Raw genomic sequence first — 22526 nt, 5'->3', positions numbered from 1 at the left:
TGCAACCATGATTCGTGACCCCACCTTCAATGCCAGGGGGCATTATTTCTTTTAAAATAAATTAATTAACTGCAAGTGGCAACTGTTCTATATGTAACCAATGCCTTTGGTTTATTGTCTTAACAATTGAATGAACCACTTTTGAACATTTGCATTCTTCATGTCAAACCTTATAATACATGTCTGGTTGTTCGTTTCCGAGTTACGTCGGTGATGAACTTTTCATTAATGTTGCTCTTTTTTGGGGCAAAGTTTGCTTGATTTTGTCCAGCTTTTTTTCTTTCTGTTCCTGTTTTAGTGTTTGGCATTTTACCTAAGAAGAATCTGGTTGCAAAATCAGCTTCATTTAGTAAAGTTTGTGGGAAAAAGCATAACCGTTTCTTTGTTACAAAAGTGATGTTTCCATGTTACATCGGTGCCCATTTTGCATTCTTTTGGGATAACTTTCTAACATTTTGTCTTAGAGCAACAAATCTTTGTATATATGCTATTGTGAAGGTTAAATGTCAATAAGACTGAATGAATGCCATGTATCAACATGTTCTGATCAGGATATCATTAATTAATTTTCATTTTTGTATTGAAATTTTGACGAATGCATGGAACTTTGAAAAAAACATTATTTTGTTGTTTGCATGTAGTCATTTCATATTGAACTCAATGGCTTGTGATTCAACAATAATAACTGAATAAAAGTCGTTTTCAGCCTTATAAATGCAGTTTTTTTATCTTTTATTGTTTCCATGTTACACGGGTGATTTTGCACACATGGTCCAAATAATGCTCAATATATGGCAAACTAAAGGCAATGTTATATTTTTTCTTGTTTAAACTGAAAAGGTACACCCTGAGAAGTGTGTAAATAGTATTATCAACGTTTTCTGGGAAGATTTTACTTTTGGTGATAATGTCACAAACAGAGGACGAGATTCTGAGACGCACCCATATACCGTACTTTCCGGGTCATAAGGCGCGACTTTTTTCCTCGAGTTCGACCCCTGCGTCTTGTATAACGAAGCGTCTAATCCGTGTATGAAATACGAAAAAAATCAAAGAGACCGCCTGAGTACCAGTCAAACAACTTGTGATAATGCATGTTTCAGCTACTAGGTACTGCCCTGGCCAAGTTTCCTGAGCTCTCAAGCCACCCAGCTATCACAATGCCTGCCTTTGATCTGGCCGCACACACAGAGCACACATAATTATTTCCACTCTGTTAAACTCGGTCACTGACCGGTCACTGACCCGGTGCAGGAAGTATTTCCTCTCTCAGATATGACAGGGGAACCACCTCTCATGGCAAAAACTGGGTCATTGACCCCTGGGAAGAAGGTCGTGTCTATAAACAAGGCCACCCAGCTATCACAATGTCTTTGATCTCGCCGCACACACAGAGTTCGACTCTGTTAAACTCGGTCACTGACCGGTCACTGACCCCGAAGCAGGAAGTGTTTCCTCTCTCAGATATGACAGGAACCACCTCTCATGGCAAAAACTGGGTCATTGACCCCTGGGAAGAAGGTCGTGTCTATAAACAATGGACCTGGCTTTGATCTCGCCGGCTTATTTTCATTCTTCGACTACCCGTATACTTTTTCAATTTTGGTGCGCCCTATCGGCCCCCTGCGTCCAATGGGTGACTGGATTACAATTTTTTTTTAAAAAGAAGGGGGTGCGTCTTAGATAACGAAGCGCCTTGTCACCCGGAAAGTACGGTATCTTATTTTATCCCCGAGTACGCTAGTACAAGGGCTCAGCAGACTTTAATTGTGTGTGTGTGTGTCTTTCTCCACTTAACAGCTTATTGCTGGGAAACTACTGGGCGCAGTTCGTTCAAAAGTTGATACACTAACTTGATAATAGGTCCGATTGATCGTATTAAAACTTTATAATGTTACCTGGGACCTAAATGCGAAATAAACCACAAAAACGACTTGGCCGTAGGAGGAGTTCACACCGGCGGGGCAACACGCAGCCATTGACCTGATAGAACAGCCGAACGCGTCACACAAAAATACGTCATGACAAAGTTACACGCAAAGCGAAAGAGACTTTGACGTCATTTACTTTTGTTCGGAATTTTTCGTCTGTTCCTAGCTTGTCAGTGAAGACCTGACGTGAGTAAGCTTACCCAAAACGTCTTTGTTCTCTATTCTCATTGCAGCTGTGAAATAATCAGTCTTGTGTCTCGGTCGTGTAGGTACAGAGTTTGCTTCTGCAATCATTGTGTTCGTGTTGATGACGGCTTCATAAGACAAAATAATAAGCGAATCTATCGCGAGGAAGACGTTTATGTACAAATCATCGAACCCAACCCATTTTTTGTGTGCATTTTTCTGAAGAATAAACTGCATGTGGTTAATTTCATCCGTTTAATGCTTGTCAAAACATATCTGATCACAGATGAGGTCGCAGTTGAATCTATGAATCGGCCAGAGATAGATCTGCATTTCTGGTCAGAAACCAACATTCACACCACAGACATTCCAAACATTTATATTTATTGAGCGAGCCAGTCTGAAGAGTACTCGGGTCCAGCGCGAGAGTTTTTTATTTTATGGTTTTCTTTTCTGTGTCATCTGTTTCTTCCTCACCCTTCTTTTCCAGAAGTCAGACGAACAAGAATAGCAAGACAACAAGGCATACACATGTAAGTCATATAATGACAGACAGACAGAGGGAAATAAATAAATAGGTACAAACAAAGAAAGAGAAGCAAAGACAGAAATATAGAAAGAAATATAGAAAGAAAGAAAGAAAGAAAGAAAGAAAGAAAGAAAATACAACCACAACCAACTTAACAAACAAACAAACAAACAAACAAACAAACAAACGCAGAAAATCAAGAAAGACAGTGCAAAGACAGAATTTACGTAAGAAAAATACATTTGAAAGACAACAAAAAAGAGAAAGCATAAGTTTGACTCACTGTGTGAGACCTCCGGCCTCTCCCAGACAAAAGGAATGGTAGAAAATGAAAGCTTTGTTGCCGATCTCCATCAGCCAGCTACAAAACAGGAAAAAGAGGAATTAACACAATAAACAAACTGAAAGGTAAATCGAAATACAAGGACAGGAAGAGAAAAAAAAACCACAAATTATTTTCTGTATTTTTTCCTTTCTTTCTGTTCTTGCAAAATGTGGGTGGATTACAATTTGAAGGTTCAAAAAGTTATGAAATTACTCACCAGGTAAAAGTAGTGATGCCTTGCATGCAGCCATGCACCTTTTAGCTCTTTCACAACAAAATACACCAATGACTAAAACTGGCTACCTGAATGGGACGACGCATCATATGCATTAAATCGGACAAGAATTAAGGTATTAAGCCTATTTGAATTATGAAAGCGGATGATTCAAAGCTCAAACTAGTTCATCGTCACTTAAATCTATTTTGTACTTGCATGAAAGTATGTCAATGATATTAAAATAATAATTTGTGGGCCCTGCATGTAAGACAAGGTCTTTTTAAATGGCAAAATCAAAAAACAAGAAAGGTAGGTTGTTGGAGCGTTTTTTATTTCTTCTTCTTCTTCTTCTGCGTTCGTGAGCTGAAACTCCCACGTACACTCGTGTTTTTTGCACGAGTGGAATTTTACGTGTATGACTGTTTTTTACCCTGCCATTTTAAGGCAGCCATACGCCGTTTTCGGAGGAAGCATGCTGGGTATTTTCATGTTTCTATAACCCACCGAACTCTGACATGGATTACAGGATCTTTTTCGTGCGCACTTGGTCTTGTGCTTGCGTGTACACACGGGGGGTGTTCGGACACCGAGGAGAGTCTGCACACAAAGTTGACTCTGAGAAATAAATCTCTCGCCGAATGTGGGGACGAACTCACGCTGACAGCGGCCAACTGGATACAAATCCAGCGCGCTACTGACTGAGCTACATCCCCGCCCGTTTGTTATTTAATAACAAACGTTCCAACAACCTACCTTTCTTGCTTTTGATTCTGAATTTTGGAACGTTGGTAGTCTCTTTGTTTTTGGATTTTTTAAATGGCAATTAAGGCGCACACCACCCCTCACAAATAGCCGAAATTAGCTCCTGACTGTATTTCCCCACGAACGACAACTAGTGGGCTCCCTGAGATCCAGATCCAGAAGGTAACAAAGAGCAAATGTCATAATTAATACCTGTGGATGAGAGCAACATGTTGTGCGTCAGTTCTGAAAGATTTCTTCTGTTGTAGCACACTGTTCAACATTGTGCCCTGCAGAAAAAAAAACATGTTACATATATATATATAAGGCCAACAAAAAAAAGTTGTATGTTTCTGGTAACATGGCTACAAAAAAATAGGGTAGGTAAGGTAGGGATATTTTTTTTAATTGTTTTTTTGTTTTTTGTCAGGGTAGAAAATAACTATACAGTGACGCAAAGAGACTGGACTTACTATACAAAGAGAAAGACAACACATTACAAAACAAATGAGACAAAAGGGATGCGGGGTTATCCCCCTTGTGTCGTCTGCCGTCTGTTACTTTCGTTTTGACGCTTTTTTTCTGTTTTTATTTTACAAATGCAATACAAAAAAAAAGGCCTAGGGTCGGCGGGAAAAAACTAGGTAGGGTCGGGTGACCAGAAACATACAACTTTTTTTTGGTGGCCTAAACATATGTAGTTACAGAACTTACACTGGAACAAAAACAAAAACATCGCAATATGATGTGATGTATCTGTCCGCCGGGTCCACACAATTTACAAAAAAAAATTATTAAAAAAACAAGAAGAGCAAACGCTCGATCGAGTCACTTTCGCAGTTCTGAATATTATATGAGGCATCAGATGGACAGGAAGAAATTGCTATTCACAACACAATGAGTCACGTTCACATAAAATTTGAGCCCGGTCACTTTTATAGTTTCCGAGAAAAGCCCAACGTTAAGTTGTGTGTTGCCGAACAGAAAAGGCTAGTTATCTCCCTTGTTTTTCTGATAACGTTCGTAAAAGGCTACAGATGTAAATACTTTGATGTAAAGAATAATCCTACAAAGTTTCAATCACATCCGATGAACTTTGTCAAAGATATAAAATGTCTAATTTTTCCTTTGACGCTGACCTGTGACCTTGAAAAAGGTCAAAGGTCAACGAAACCATCGTTAAAGTGTAGAGGTCATTGGAGGTCACGACTAAACAAAATATGAGCCCGATCGCTTTGATAGTTTCCGAGAAAAGTCCAACGTTAAGGTGGTGTCTACGGACGGCCGGCCGGCCGGACAGACTAACACTGACCGATTACATAGAGTCACTTTTTCTCAAGTGACTCAAAAATGGGGCTTAAAGATTAAGAGGACATAACACGGGAGAAGGAGGGGGAGGGGGGAGGAGGAGGAGGAAGGGGGGGGGGGAGGGGGGTTGTTCAGTAGATATTAAAGGCTCTAGGCAAATCTAGGTTTCTGCTTTTGATACTGGCAATATGATAGCTTGGATGGATGTAGGTCGGAAAAGCAGAAGTTTTCAATCAATTTGAGAGTAATTTTTTTCTAGGTGCAAAAAACAACTGTTTGTCAGGATGTCTACAACATAAATATCTTCAGAAAGAAAAGAACAATAAAGATGCAGAAAAAAATAATGTATGTCTTGCAGGCTTCAAAGCTGCTGTGGATTTAGTAACCCTAGTAATTGCCTCTCAGAGCAGTTATACTGCCTGCTAGGTATATAATCCATATGTAGATCCCATAACAGCCACATTAATCACCTGCAAAATCTCTTTCCGCCTTCCGGGTTGCCAAGAAACATCATGGCTTGAGCAGATGAGAACAAGCCAATGGTTCATTAGATCATTCATTTAAATCTCATGTAATCTGCATGGGAGACATGATGATAATGCGCTGGATGCAAAGGGTTAAAAGAGAGACAAAAGGGTGTCCTTATGATTGTGTCTCACAGAGCATAATATGAATCATCAACGACTTCACCTTTGTCTGAACCTAAAGCCAGATTCTGGCAGGAAACGACAGGAACAAGCTAATATGGGTCTTCCTTTTACGTCATGAACAGTTTCAGGTTTCGTAAATAATGTTGTCAAATGATGACAGGGGTAGGGGTGGAGGGAGGGAGGGAGGGAGGGAGGGAGGGTGGAGGGAGGGAGGGGGGTAAAGAAGATTTATCTGTTGCTGCGGGCACAAATTGCGACATTACAAAAACACGGGGACTGCCCATAATGGAAAGATGCTCTTTATCCCCGAGTACGCTATAGTACTTGGGCTGAACAGACTTTAATTGTGTGTCTGTGTGTGTGTGTGTGTGTGTCACGGTGTATGTGTGTGTCTGTCTCGACTTAACAGCTTATTGCTGGGAAACTACTGGGCGCAGTTCGTTCAAAAGTTGATACACTAACTTGATAATAGGTCCGATTGATCGCATTAAAACTTCATAATGTTACCTGGGACCTAAATGCGAAATAAACCACAAAAACGACTTGGCGGTGGGAGGAATTCACACGGAGCAACAGCCAGCCAGGCAGTCTGATAGAACAGCCAGCCAGCGACACCAGGCTTTGCGTGCGTGTGCCACTTCGCGTGCTGCGCGACCTAATTTTATGAACGAGCGAAGTTAGCACTGTAGGCATTTGAGTTCCCAGTCTGAAGAGTACTCGGGTCCAGCGCGAGCGTTTTTTATTGAAGCTTAAAGATACATTCCACCCAGAATAAACAACAATAAACTGCGACTAAGGGCATCGATACTGCCACTTGGACACACATACAAAATCAACAGTCTGACGTGACCGCTTCCTGTGCAAAACCGGACTGTTTTGTGGACAGTTGAATTAACCCCCCTTTTACGACCTCAAACAATCTGAGAAAATAAGATCTTAAAAAGGAGGGAGTCTTAAAATGGGGGTGTAAATTTTAACACAGGTTATGAACAGAAATCTGAAAAACTAAGGTCTTAAAAAGGAGGGAGTCTTAAAATGGGGGGGGGGGGGGTGTCTTAAGAGAGGACTTCCACTACGTTCGTGGGCTGAAACTCCCACGTATACTCGTGTTTTTTGCACGAGTGGAATTTTACATGTATGACCGTTTGTACCCCGTCATTAAGGCAGCCATACGCCGCTTTCGGAGGAACCCCCACTGTATCAATTTTGCTGATTGACGTACACATCAGTGTCAGCTACAATAATAATTCAGAAAAAAAATGTCTCTTAGCACAGAAAGTAGCCTGTGCTGTAGAAATTGGGAGTATGTGACAAAGTGAAAAGATGGTCTTAGCACACGTAAAACCTTGGTAACACCTGTGATTGGTTTAAGTGATGGCTATAAAATAAATGGGAAAAAAGGGGTATTCAACAAGCAGCAAGAACAAAAAAGAAATAAAGAGGCGAACGTAAATTAAAACCAGTTTCTATCCTTGCACTTGTTTGTCTCAACATTCTGAAGAGTACAATTTTGTCGATATTTGACACAGAAAACAAATTTCTATGGTTAAAGATAATACAGTGGGGGGAGAAGATTCATCTGTTGCTGTGGGCACAAATTGCGACATTACAAAAACACGGGGACTGCCCATAATGGAACGATGCTCTTTATATACCCCTTCTAAGACCTCCAAAAATATGAGAAAATCGGGTCTTAAACAGGAGGGAGTCTTAAAATGGGGGTAATTATACAGAGGTTGTGAACAGAAAGTCTAAGAAAACAAGGTCTTAAACAGGAAGGAGTCTTGTTTGTTTGTTTGTTCGTTCATGGGCTGAAACTCCCACGGCTTTTACGTGTATGACCGTTTTTACCCTGCCATTTAGGCAGCCATACGCCGCTTTCGGAGGAAGCATGCTGGGTATTTTCGTGCTTCTATAACCCACCGAACTCTGACGTGGATTACAGGATCTTTTCCATGCGCACTTGGTCTTGTGCTTGCGTGTACACACGAAGGGGGATAGGCCACTAGCAGGTCTGCACATAAGTTGATCTGGGAGATCGGACAAATCTCCACACTTAACCCACCAGGCGGCCGCGGCCGGGATTCGAACCCTCGACCTTCCGATTAAGAGGCCGACGTCTTACCACCCCGTCACAGCGCCCGTCGGAGGGAGTCTTAAATTTGGGGGTCTTAAAATGGGGGTTCTACTGTACTGCAAACAAAAAGTAGCATCACTCAACCACTGCCTCTCGTTGGTTGGTTAGTGTGGGTCACGCATAAATTCAAATAAGAGGGAGGCAGTGATAGAGTACTAGTGCTACTTTCTTTATTCTAGATGGTGGAGCAAATCAAAGGAAGTTACGGTCCATCACGTACATAGTGTTTGGGGCGGATTGTCTCGCATGCTCTGTATGTCGCGTACATGCAATGTCACATACCTGATACTGCGGTCCCAAAATCATCCTGCGTTCAACGTCCATCAGTGTGCTGTATTGCTGTAACAAAATACCACAAGCTGGTCCATCTGAACGAGTTCAATAACCAACCACATCCATCAGTGTACTATATTGCTGTAACAAAATACCACAAGCTGGTCGATCTGAACGAGTTCAATAACCAACCACATCCATCAATGTGCAGTATTGCTGTAACAAAATACCACAAGCTGGTCAATCTGAACGAGTTCAATAACCAACCACATGCATGCAAGCAACACTGAAGTACAGATTGCAGTTCTGAAGATGCCCATTTACAGCTGAAGGGCCATCTCCTCCAAAAACGGCATATGGCTGCCTAAATGGCGGGGAAAAAAACGGTCATACACGTAAAATTCCACTCGTGCAAAAAACACGAGTGTACATGGGAGTTTCAGCCCACGAACGCAGAAGAAGAAGAAGAAGCTGAAGGGCTTAATATGTGCATACCGTCAGTCAACCAGACAGAGACACAGACAGATATGCATACCGTCTGTTCACCAGACATAGAGACACACAGACAGATATGCCTACTGTCTGTTCACCAGACAGAGAGACACACAGACAGATATGCATGCAGTCAGTCAGCCAGACAGAGAGACACACAGACAGATATGCATACTGTCTGTTCACCAGACAGAGAGACATACAGACAGATATGCATACTGTCTGTTCACCAGACAGAGACACACAGACAGATATGCATACTGTCTGTTCACCAGACAGAGAGACATACAGGCAGATATGCATACTGTCTGTTCACCAGACAGAGAGACATACAGACAGATATGCACACTGTCTGTTCACCAGACAGAGAGACATACAGGCAGATATACCACACTGCCAGTCAACCAGACAGAGAGACACACAGACAGATATGCATACCGTCAGTCAGCCATGCAGACAGAGAGACACACAGACAGATATGCATACTGTCAGTCAGCCAGACAGAGAGACACACAGACAGATATGCATACCGTCAGTCGGCCAGACAGAGAGACACACAGACAGATATGCACACTGTCTGTTCACCAGACAGAGAGACACACAGACAGATATGCATACTGTCTGTTCACCAGACAGAGAGACACACAGACAGATATACCACACTGCCAGTCAACCAGACAGAGAGACACACAGACAGATATGCATGCAGTCAGTCAGCCAGACAGAGAGACACACAGACAGATATGCACACTGTCTGTTCACCAGACAGAGAGACACACAGACAGATATGCATGCAGGCAGTCAGCCAGACAGAGAGACACACAGACAGATATGCATTACTGTCAGGCAGCCAGACAGAGAGACACACAGACAGATATGCATACCGGCAGTAAACCAGACAGAGAGACATACAGGCAGATATGCATACTGTCTGTTCACCAGACAGAGAGACATACAGACAGATATGCATACTGTCTGTTCACCAGACAGAGACACACAGACAGATATGCATGTAGGCAGTCAGCCAGACAGAGAGACACACAGACAGATATGCATACTGTCTGTTCACCAGACAGAGACACACAGACAGATATGCATACTGTCTGTTCACCAGACAGAGAGACATACAGACAGATATGCATACTGTCTGTTCACCAGACAGAGAGACACACAGACAGATATGCACACTGTCTGTTCACCAGACAGAGAGACATACAGACAGATATGCATACTGCCAGTCAACCAGACAGAGAGACACACAGACAGATATGCATACCGTCAGTCAGCCAGACAGAGAGACACACAGACAGATATGCATACTGTCAGTCAGCCAGACAGAGAGACACACAGACAGATATGCATACCGTCAGTCAGCCAGACAGAGAGACACACAGACAGATATGCATACTGTCTGTTCACCAGACAGAGAGACACACAGACAGATATGCATACTGTCTGTTCACCAGACAGAGAGACACACAGACAGATATGCACACTGTCTGTTCACCAGACAGAGAGACACACAGACAGATATGCATGCAGTCAGTCAGCCAGACAGAGAGACACACAGACAGATATGCATACCGTCTGTTCACCAGACATAGAGACACACAGACAGATATGCATGTAGTCAGTCAGCCAGACAGAGAGACACACAGACAGATATGCATACCATCAGTAAGCCAGACAGAGAGACATATAGACAGATATGCATGCAGGCAGTCAGCCAGACAGAGAGACATACAGACAGATATGCACACTGTCTGTTCACCAGACAGAGAGACATACAGGCAGATATGCACACTGTCTGTTCACCAGACAGAGAGACACACAGACAGATATGCATACTGTCTGTTCACCAGACAGAGAGACACACAGACAGATATGCATACTGTCTGTTCACCAGACAGAGACACACAGACAGATATGCACACTGTCTGTTCACCAGACATAGAGACACACAGACAGATATGCCTACTGTCTGTTCACCAGACAGAGAGACACACAGACAGATATGCACACTGTCTGTTCACCAGACAGAGAGACACACAGACAGATATGCATGCAGGCAGCAGGAAAGTCAATGAGGAACCAGCGCCACAACTCATGTTAAAAGAATAATAATATAATAAAACAAGAACACAAAGCAACTTTACAAACACACCAAAACACCAAATAAAGGAGGAATTTTGTTTATCTTTTAGAACCGAATGAAACAATTAGACCAAATTCTGGCTGCATAGAGATGGTGGACTTGAAGGAGAAACTTTGGGGTTAGGCGCAGTCCCCGTGGCGGACTGCAGACTTTGTTTACTCAACAACATTGACAATTAATACCATGGTGATGGGATCGCAAAAGAACAAGACCAAAAGAAAATCATAGATCTAAGTGCGGACAGAAGAATACAGAATACAGTATTTATTGAGCCAAGTGACATTAAAAAACATTTAAAGCACAAGGAATTTCGCGTAGTGTTGGTAAAATCACGCACACACACACACCCACACACACACTGACACACACACACACACGCCCACACATACACTGACATACACACCAACACACACACGCCCACACTACAGCAGTCACGATCACACCATCACACGCAGGGCAGACATGAGGTAAAACAAATGACAATCATCTATTAAAAGAAAATGTACAAAGAGTGGTCTAAGATGCTGGTGGAAGGGTCTACACAGAATACAATTTTATAATCTAATGCATAGTTAGAACTAGCCCATCCCCTCCACCCACCCACTCATGAATAACTAAAATAATGCAGCTAAAGAAAATGTTGAACATTTGGAAATCAGGAATCACACATCAAAGTCCCACTCAATCCCCCCCCCCCCTCCCCACCACCACCACCACCAGGACAGACAAACAGACAGGCAGAGTGAAACCTATACAACCGGGCAGAATATACGGGAATACAACTGTCTAGGACAAAAAGAACAAGAGGCGAAGCCTTCAAGACTCACGTAAGAAATCGACAAACAGTAACACAAACTCAATCACTCCGTCACACACACACACAGTACACACACACACACACACACACAGAAAGAGCATAGGTGAAACTGTGCAAGAAAGCGAGACACTAGATCTAGATCTGTCTGTCTGCATGTAGCCTACTTACATGGACACGACTGCCAAATAGTCTCGGCCCGCTCAAAATAACAATCACCGAGACTTTCAGTAATTCCATCGCGTGACGTCTAACCCTCGTACGTCATAATGTGACGTCAATGTAATATGACGTCTTCAAATGTTAAAGTTTCTACCACAGACATACATACATACATACATACATACGCACGCACGCACGCACGCACAGACAGACAAAAGTTAGCATCGCATAGGGTACACTTACGTGAGCCAAATATGTCTGTTTCCGGTAACATCGCCGAAAAATATACGGTCGGTCAGTCGTTTTTACCTTTTTCTTACGTTCTGTTAACGTCTTTTTACGTGTGTGTTTTTTTTTTTAAACGCTTCCTTAGTTTACTTACAATTATTTAGCACATGTTTTTGACCTAGATATATTGAAACTAAATAAAGTATACTTGACTTCATTTTTTTTATTTATTTTTTTTATTTTTTTTATTTTATATATATATTTTTTGGGTGCGAAAAGCGAAAAAAACCTTTAGGGTCGGCGCTTAAAAATAGGGTCGGTCGGGTTACCGGAAACAGACATATTTTCCTTTTTGGCCCTATCTCACCTTGACAGCAGTGGGGATGGTGGCATCAAGTGACCGTTTCTCTGAGCGACAGATGCCGGCCAGTCGTATTCGTGTCAAGTCGGTCACCTTCAGCGGCCGGTTCATCCACTCCACAACACTGTGCTGCTTCCTGCAAACCAATTTCACAATTATGCACTTCTTCTTCTTCTTCTGTGTTCGTGGGCTGAAACTCCCATGTACACTCATGGTTTTTTTTGCACGAGTGGAATTTTACGTGTATGACCGTTTTTTACCCCGCCATTTAGGCAGCCATACGCCGCTTTCGGAGGAAGCATGCTGGGTATTTTTGTGTTTCTATAACCCACCGAACTCTGACATGGATTACAGGATCTTTTTCGTGCGCACTTGGTCTTGTGCTTGCGTGTACACACGGGAGTGTTCGGACACCGAGGAGAGTCTGCACACAAAGTTGACTCTGAGAAATAAATCTCTCGCCGAACGTGGGAACGAACTCACGCTGACAGCGGCCAACTGGATACAAATCCAGCGCGCTACCGACTGAGCTACATCCCCGCAGCGGCCAACTGGATACAAATCCAGCGCGCTACCGACTGAGCTACATCCCCGCCCTGACAATTATGCACTAAAGTGGAACCTCCCTTTTAAGACCCCTGATTTCAGACCTCCTTCATTTTAATCTAAGACCTTGCTTTTTCAGATTTTCGGTTTATAACCTCTGTAAATTGACCACCTTTTTATAACTCCTTCCTTTTTAAGACCTGATTTTCTCAGACCTTTTGATGGCTTAAAGGGGGTACGTGCCACGGTATCAAGAACACGGGATTTCTTCTGGTGTACTAGCAAAAGGCAGTGGCTCTAGATATACTATACAAGAGAGATTCCTCACTCCAGCTTAAAACTGGAGCCGTCTTGAAATCCTAACAATTGAAAGCTGTTGGAAAAGCGTCATTGCATGGCCATCTTAGTCAGAGTAGGCGTGAACAAATAAACATTCTGGAAGTTTGCGATACCAAACCCAAGCTGGCAAAGACCGATTCTGTATGTGCCATTTGATGATTTTGACATCCTGTGGGTTGGCCAGAAGAAAACTACAATACACGAATTCCGGAAATAACACTGTCTTCTACTTCTTTATCTTCGTTCATGGGCTGAAACTCCCATGTTCACTCATGTTTTTAGTACGAGTGGATTTTGACGTGTATTACCGTTTTTGCCCCGCCATTCAGGCAACATACGCCGATTTCGGGGGAAGCATGCTAGGTATTTTCGTGTTTCTATAACCCACCGAACTCCGACATGGATTACAGGATCTTTTCCGTGCGCACTTGGTCTTGTGCTTGCGTGTACACACAAAGGGGGTTAAGTCACTAGCAGGTCTGCACATAAGTTGACCTGGGAGATCAGAAAAATCTCCACTCTTAACCCACCAGGCGACAGCGGCCGGGATTTGAACTCACGACCTTCGGATTAGGAGACGGATATCTTACCACTAGGCTACTGCGCCCGTCACTGTCTGATTTGTATGGGTTGTGAAAGAGTGAATACTCTTGCTTTCAATGAGGCAAACTTTTCCAGGTGACCATATAGGCCAGTCACCAGAGAGCAGCTTGTCTCCAGCTTGTCTCCACACCCTGACAGGTGACCATATACTATGATATAGGCCAGCTTGTCTCCAGCTTGTCTCCACACCCTGACAGTTGCCTCAACAAAAGCAAGGGTATTCACTCCTTCACAACCCATCAGGCATGAAAGTGGGAAGTATTGTACTCGCCATGGCAAGTGGAAACATGTTACTGGCGAGTAGAAATGTTAATCTACTCGCCAAATGCGAGTAAAGTTTCTGAAACAAATGGTTGGTTTGGCGAGTAAAATTCGCTCTCTGGCTAGTAAATTATGAGAAGCACTTAAGCCAAAGGCCACTAGAGCATCATTTTGAGGACTTTCAGCGCTGCCCATACAAACCTGACAGAGTGATTTTCTGGATATCGTCTATTCCTGGCTTCAAATTCCATAGTAAAGGCAGAGAGAAAGACATAAAGAGTGATTTCTCTTTTAGAATATTGCTGCTAGCTCGAACTTGGTGGTCGTCCAGGCAGGTTTGACGGTATCTCAAGCCTCACACACACACACACCTCTTCGTGTCGGGCAGGAAGATGGTGAGGGCGGTGACGATCTTGGTGACCTCCAGCTCCATCTTGGCTGACCCCACCACCAGTACGGTACGCCCGGTCATCAGGCTGAACACCACTGAGTGCAGGTTGGTGTAGGTCGTCAGGACTTCGTGGATACCGTACCCTGCACAGTGGATGGTGGAGAATATCAAAGAGGTGGTTGATAAAATTTGCTCTGTGTGTGTGTGTGTGTGTGTGTGTGTGTGTGTTTGTGTGTGTGTGTGTGTGTGTGTGTGTTTGTGTGTGTGTGGGGGGGTGGGGAGGGGGGGTCAGTGTGTGTCACCGTGTGCATGTGTATGTGTCTCTCTGTGTGAGGGGTTGGGTGCATGAGGGGGGCAGGGCACATCAGTGTGTGTTTTTGTGTGTGTGTTTGTGTGTGTGTGGGCACATCAGAGTGTGTGTGTGTGTGTGTGTGTGTGTGTGTGTGTGTGCGTGTGTGTGTGTGTGGTTTGTCATGTACATGTGCATGCAGTTGTGAATGCGGATAGGCATACATGTGTGGGTGTGCCTGCTTGGGTGTCTGAGTGTGTCTATGTGCATTTCCCTTTTTTCTTTTAGGAGGATGAAAAATTGTGAACGCCTCTAAATTAAAAATACATTCTGTAATCACTGTAAACAAAGTGACACGGTAAAGGCAACAACATTCACAGTTACTAAATTTCACTTGGTATATTTACACAATGACAATCAATACAGTGAGAGACTTACCAGGTCTACCAGGTCCTATGGAGTTGATGACATCCCCTGCTGTGTAGACACCGTGCCTCGGCTTCCTGTGACAAATATTCTACATTACAAAAGTTTGAACAAGTGTCTACAGTCTACAAATTTCTTCTGAAGCTACTGTTCACACTGTCCTTCTTCTTTACAGACATAGACATAGAAGACTATATATATCTAACACATGAGAAATTCGTTTGTGGTGTACATATATGCAACATAACATCGAACAACATAAAAAAATTAAAATTCAAGATAAATGTATAACAAAAATAGTTTCAATGTCAACATGATCCCTAACTCCTGGTGCGAATCATCTACACTCACATACGTTTACCAAAGAAACACAAATCGGATGTTCTGAAATAACTCTGTCGGGTTTGTATGTATTGGTTGTGAAAGAGTGAATACCCTTGATTTTATTGATTCTTTTTCCTCTTCTTCTGTGTTCCCCAGGCATGGGAATTGAAAAAAGTAAACAAGAAGAGCAAACGCTCGATCGAGTCACTTTCGCAGTTCTGAATATTATATGAGGCATCAGATGGACAGGAAGAAATTGCTATTCACAACACAATGAGTCACGTTCACATAAAATTTGAGCCCGGTCACTTTTATAGTTTCCGAGAAAAGCCCAACGTTAAGTTGTGTGTTGCCGAACAGAAAAGGCTAGTTATCTCCCTTGTTTTTCTGATAACGTTCGTAAAAGGCTACAGATGTAAATACTTTGATGTAAAGAATAATCCTACAAAGTTTCAATCACATCCGATGAACTTTGTCAAAGATATAAAATGTCTAATTTTTCCTTTGACGCTGACCTGTGACCTTGAAAAAGGTCAAAGGTCAACGAAACCATCGTTAAAGTGTAGAGGTCATTGGAGGTCACGACTAAACAAAATATGAGCCCGATCGCTTTGATAGTTTCCGAGAAAAGTCCAACGTTAAGGTGGTGTCTACGGACGGCCGGCCGGAGGGCTGGCCGGCCGGCCGGACGGCCGGCCGGCCAGACAGACTAACACTGACCGATTACATAGAGTCACTTTTTCTCAAGTGACTCAAAAAGGCTGAACATTTGTAAAAAAAAAAAAAAAAAAGGCTGAAGTAATGGCAAAGTCGACGGCGCGAAGCGCCCAGCCCTGCAAGGGGGGTTTGGGGGCATGCCCCCCCGGAATTTTTTTTCTCCAAAGAACCCAAATGGTGCAATTTGGTGTCTTCTAAGCTCCAAGTTTGCCATTAAATTCAGTTTTTAGAACCATTTTTGCCTCCCCCATTTATTTTTTTGGCAGACACTTTTGCTTTTTCGGCGGAACAACAAAAAAAAATCGGCGGAAATTTGCCTTTCAGCGGACAATTCCCATGCCTGGTTCCCGTACTTTTCTTGATTCAAACTTTCCCATGTGCCATTATAGGCCAGTCACTTAATTAGCATGTGTCTGGGCGGGGATGTAGCTCAGTCGGTAGCGCGCTGGATTTGTATCCAGTTGGCCGCTGTCAGCGTGAGTTCGTCCCCACGTTCGGCGAGAGATTTATCTCTCAGAGTCAACTTTGTGTGCAGACTCTCCTCGGTGTCTGAACACCCCCGTGTGTACACGCAAGCACAAGACCAAGTGCGCACGGAAAAGATCCTGTAATCCATGTCAGAGTTCGGTGGGTTATAGAAACACGAAAATACCCAGCATGCTTCCTCCGAAAACGGCGTATGGCTGCCTAAATGGCGGTGTAAAAAACGGTCATACACGTAAAATTCCACTTGTGCAAAAAAAAACCACGAGTGTACGCGGGAGTTTCAGCCCACGAACGCAGAAGAAGATTAGCATGTGTCTGAAACATGTGGACAAGGAGCATGTATGGAAAACTTGCCTCACTGAAAGCAAGAGTATTCACTCTTTCACAACCAATACGAACTTGACAGAGTTATTTTTGGAGTTCGTCTATTAAAACTCTTACAGAGTTATTTCCTGAATTCTTTCTTTCTTTCTTTATTTGGTGTTTAACGCCGTTTTCAACCACGAAGGTTATATATATCGCGACGGGGAAAGGGGGGAGAGGGGATAGAGCCACTTGTCAATTGTTTCTTGTTCACAAAAGCACTAATCAAAAATTTGCTCCAGGGGCTTGCAACGTAGTACAATATATGACCTTACTGGGAGAATGCAAGTTTCCAGTACAAAGGACTTAACATTTCTTACATACTGCTTGACTAAAATCTTTACAAAAATTGACTATATTCTATACAAGAAACACTTAACAAGGGTAAAAGGAGAAACAGAATCCGTTAGTCGCCTCTTACGACATGCTGGGGAGCATCGGGTAAATTCTTCCCCCTAACCCGCGGGGGGGATTTCCTGAATACATCCAATTTGTGCTCACCATGTGCAGGAATCTGGGGATGGCGTGTAGGCAGGAAATGGGTTGCACGTGCTGTCCGTGAAAGCTTCTATGTCACACCAACTATCATCTGCAGCAGAACACAAAAACTATGAGATTTTCCTGACAAAAGTGTATACATGTGTTAAAAAACAATCAATTGTATTTAATGGAACGTTTAATTTTTGACAAATCAAAACACTCACAAGTACGTCGACCCAATGGTCTTGGTCTTATTAAGTGGACAGACTGACGAGAAATGAAAAAAAAAAGAAATTGAAGACCCAGCTGAGGGTGTGTTTGATGTCCGGCAAGAAGATCACTGTCGTTGGCAGGGCGGGGATGTAGCTCAGTCGGTAGCGCGCTGGATTTGTTTTCAGTTGGCCGCTGTCAGCGTGAGTTCATCCCCACGTTCGGCGAGAGATTTATTTCTCAGAGTCAACTTTGTGTGCAGACTCTCCTCGGTGTCCGAACACCCCCGTGTGTACACGCAAGCACAAGACCAAGTGCGCACGAAAAAGATCCTGTAATCCATGTCAGAGTTCGGTGGGTTATAGAAACACGAAAATACCCAGCATGCTTCCTCCGAAAACGGCGAATGGCTGCCTAAATGGCGGGGTAAAAAACAGTCATACACGTAAAATTCCACTCATGCAAAAAAACACACGAGTGTACGTGGGAGTTTCAGCCCACGAACGCAGAAGAAGAAGAAGAACGTTGGCAGTCTGTCTGTTTTTTTGTTTATTCATGTACATATCTGTTGAAAGTTTCATGTATCTTTTAGTAAAGCTATGAAAAATACAGCCTAATACACACACACACAGACACACACACACACACAAACACAGACACACACACAGACACACACACACAGACACACACACACACACACACACACACACACCCCTCCTCTCCTACACACATTCACTCTCTTAAAAAAAATGTTTGATAGCCCTCCATACCTGTCTGAGCGGGAGAGCTGCTTGCAATACTCTTGAAGGAGCCGGTCAGTTCAAGCCTCAAGCGGTCAAGCGAGCGAGGCGAGCTGTCCACCATCTTCTCCGGACTGCTGGACAAACTGTTGGACCCCGAACGTTTCTTGGCCTGTGCTGCGCGAATCTGCTGTGCTGGGGTCATGACCTTCACATGAAAAAATGTGGAAAAAAGTCAGAAAAAAAGACAGACCATGTACCAAGTAATTCTAAATACTCTCCAGGCTTTGAAAAACAATCACTGCAATCATATTTTTCATCTTTGTTTTATTTCATTTAGCTTAATTTGTGCTGCTTGAATCTGTTGACCATCACAAGAATATTATAGGAAACAAATTGTTTCAGTACCTGAAGTATTACATTTCTAAAAAAAAAATAATGAGCAATTCAGTCATAAAATGTATATAATTATATCCTTCTTCTTTTCTTCTGTGTTCGTGGGCTTCAACTCCCATGTACACTAGTGTTTTGCATGAGTGAGCTACGCCTGTTTAAAAATTAAAACAAAAACACACTTTAAGTTTAACACAGAAAAAGACATTTCAAGCAGACAGTGCACACTTACAGCCAGGGGAACAAAAGACGGTGCTCTGCCACCACTTTTGTCAGCGACACCGGCACCGCCATTAGACACATTTGAACACGTCTCAGAGTTTGAACGCGACAGTTCACCGCCCTGTCTATCATCCAACACAGCCTGGTGAAAAATCTCTGCAATCTTGGACGCACCACTATCCGGGCTCCCTGCTGAATTGTCTTTAGTTTCAGCATCTGAGGCTTCCTGGAGCACCTTTTGGTCCTCTTTATCCCCACAAATCTGTAACCTGCTGTCACTGTTTTGATCCTGCAAGCGCTCTGAAAGACTGGAGAGTTTTTGAGTTGTGCTGGTTTCAGCGGAGCCGAAACTGGTGTTAGTGTTGTGGCTCGCTGTCTCTGTCATGCCACCATTGTTCGGTTTTGAAGTGCTGTGGGTGACTTTCACCACGTGCGGAGAACTTGAAGAATATGACTGAGATGCAGAAGCTGAGCAGTTTAGAGCTTTAGGTGGATCCACTGAAGAGCTGGGGGAAAACTCGGCGTTTTGATTCTGTAAGTCTTGATTGGTGATGTGTCCGGGCATAGCTACAGGCGCAGATGGTGATGAAACGACGGGTGTGGCGTTAGAGGGTGGCTTGGTTTGGGGTGGAAACGCCACCTCTTCTGTCATGGGTGAGGTCGGTGCTGACATGAAGTCCTGTCCGCTGGCACTGAAAGAATTCACAGATGATGTTGCGTACAACTGAAAGGCCAGCTTAATGTCTGTAAGTACAACGTCAATCAAGTAGACAAAACTGTACATCTGACTCTTTCTTTCAAATAACACAGAGTATCATGTTGTTGTGTGTGGTGATTGGCTTGAGGATGGTAGAGTGAATGTGAAGGAATCTCCCAGTTTGGTGGCACATAGCTGCCAACCCCTGTGAAGCCGAAATTGTAGCATAATGCTGCATTTTGAAATTTTCAGAGAAGCAATTGGTTTTTAAGAGTAGCATTGTCTTGAATTTGAATCGCACACCCGAATTATGCAAGGTTTGCGTTGGACTTTCTTTTTTTTTCCCTCTCGTTGTTTGTGTCAACAGCATGGCGGCAAGTGGGACACAGTGCCTCAGTAACCCACACATCCAACAACGTGTTCAAAGTCAATCAAACAGAATACGCTAACCAAGACTACAACGCAATAAGGAAAACGACGTTCTCGATTGAATGTACGACAAAACCGTCCCCTGATTGGATCAGACCTTTCCGTAACAAGCTCAGTTTTTAATGACTGCTGCCGATTATCGAGCGATAAGTGGAAATTTTGCATGCTTGTAATTTTTTGTTTGAGTGTAGCAGTTTTGGGCTTAGCGTAGCAGCATAGCAACTGCAGCAAAATCGTAGCATCCTACGCTGAAATAATAGCAGTTGGCAGCTCTGGTGGCAGGCCCTTGACATTCACTTCACTTTTGGCTACAAAAACAACATAAAAGTCAAGATGTTTGCCATACAGAATTCAGTATCTATACGAAAAATCTCCCACCCATGCATCTTGCACATCATCAAGATTCAAATGTCAACTTTATATAAACCTGAAACTACTTTTCTACTTAAAATATTCGCCCACTCCTTGACCGTTTGACCACCACAGCCACCAATCTCCCCACTCCTTGACCGTTTGACCACCACAGCCACCAATCTCCCCACTCCTTGACCGTTTGACCACCACAGCCACCAATCTCCCCACTCCTTGACCGTTTGACCACCACAGCCACCAATCTCCCCACTCCTTGACCATGTGACCACCACAGCCACCAATCTCCCCACTCCTAGACCGTTTGACCACCACAGCCACCAATCTCCCCACTCCTAGACCGTTTGACCACCACAGCCACCAATCTCCCCACTCCTAGACCGTTTGACCACCACAGCCACCAATCTCCCCACTCCTTGACCGTTTGACCACCACAGCCACTAATCTCCCCACTCCTTGACCGTTTGACCACCACAGCCACCAATCTCCCCACTCCTTGACCGTTTGACCACCACAGCCACCAATCTCCCCACTCCTAGACCGTTTGACCACCACAGCCACCAATCTCCCCACTCCTTGACCGTTTGACCACCACAGCCACCAATCTCCCCACTCCTTGACCGTTTGACCACCACAGCCACCAATCTCCCCACTCCTAGACCGTTTGACCACCACAGCCACCAATCTCCCCACTCCTTGACCGTTTGACCACCACAGCCACCAATCTCCCCACTCCTTGACCGTTTGACCACCACAGTCACCAATCTCCCCACTCCTTGACCGTTTGACCACCACAGCCACCAATCTCCCCACTCCTTGACCGTTTGACCACCACAGCCACCAATCTCCCCACTCCTTGACCATGTGACCACCACAGCCACCAATCTCCCCACTCCTTGACCGTTTGACCACCACAGCCACCAATCTCCCCACTCCTAGACCGTTTGACCACCACAGCCACCAATCTCCCCACTCCTTGACCGTTTGACCACCACAGCCACCAATCTCCCCACTCCTAGACCGTTTGACCACCACAGCCACCAATCTCCCCACTCCTTGACCGTTTGACCACCACAGCCACCAATCTCCCCACTCCTTGACCGTTTGACCACCACAGCCACCAATCTCCCCACTCCTTGACCGTTTGACCACCACAGCCACCAATCTCCCCACTCAATGTCCAAAACATGTACAATGGAACCCCTTTTCAGACCCCTGAATTTAAGACTTCCTCTGTTTTAAGATCTTACGTTTTCCTCCGAAGGCGGCGTATGGCTGCCTTAATGGCGGGGTAAAAAACGGTCATACACGTAAAATTCCACTCGTGCAAAAACACGAGTGTACGTGGGAGTATCAGCCCACGAACGCAGAAAAAAAGAAGAAGAAGATCTTACGTTTTCAGATGTTCGGTTCATAACCTGTGCAAATGTACCCCCATTTTAAGACTCCCTCCTTTTTAACCCCTTCACTGCCCACCCCGTATGTAATACGTGGTCATTTTCGGTTTGTCCTACGCCCATAACCGTATCTCATACGTGGGATTTGTGTCAACATTTCAGGACATTTCTGAAAACTAAATGGGAGGTAACCACTGTCCAAGTACTTGTAGGGGTTCTAAACACATTTCTTTCCCATAGACCGTTCGGATAATGCTGTTATACTGTGGCAGTGAAGGGGTTAAGACATGATTTTCTCAGGTTTTTGGAGGTCTTATATTCAGAGATGAGATTCC

The 22526-nt window shown here is 43.8% G+C and overlaps 1 protein-coding gene across 1 annotated transcript in view; it reads right to left on the bottom strand.

Moving 5' to 3' along the window:
• Positions 1-2929: 2929 nt before the first annotated feature.
• The window catches only part of LOC138962855 (guanine nucleotide exchange protein SMCR8-like), a gene marked incomplete at its 3' end in the record, with an annotated part of 51832 nt that continues 32235 nt past the window's right edge, over positions 2930-22526 (bottom strand). The window contains 9 exon segments of the mRNA XM_070334820.1: positions 2930-3007; positions 4143-4219; positions 8307-8363; positions 12516-12645; positions 14630-14792; positions 15377-15441; positions 17756-17843; positions 18715-18892; positions 19310-19991. Coding sequence (XP_070190921.1) covers positions 2930-3007; positions 4143-4219; positions 8307-8363; positions 12516-12645; positions 14630-14792; positions 15377-15441; positions 17756-17843; positions 18715-18892; positions 19310-19991 — 1518 coding nt within the window.

The sequence above is a fragment of the Littorina saxatilis genome, linkage group LG3, assembly GCF_037325665.1.
Source record: "Littorina saxatilis isolate snail1 linkage group LG3, US_GU_Lsax_2.0, whole genome shotgun sequence".
NCBI lineage: Eukaryota > Metazoa > Mollusca > Gastropoda > Littorinimorpha > Littorinidae > Littorina > Littorina saxatilis.
The sequence above is the reverse complement of the archived record's forward strand: the minus strand, read 5'-3'. Positions and strand labels throughout refer to the sequence as shown.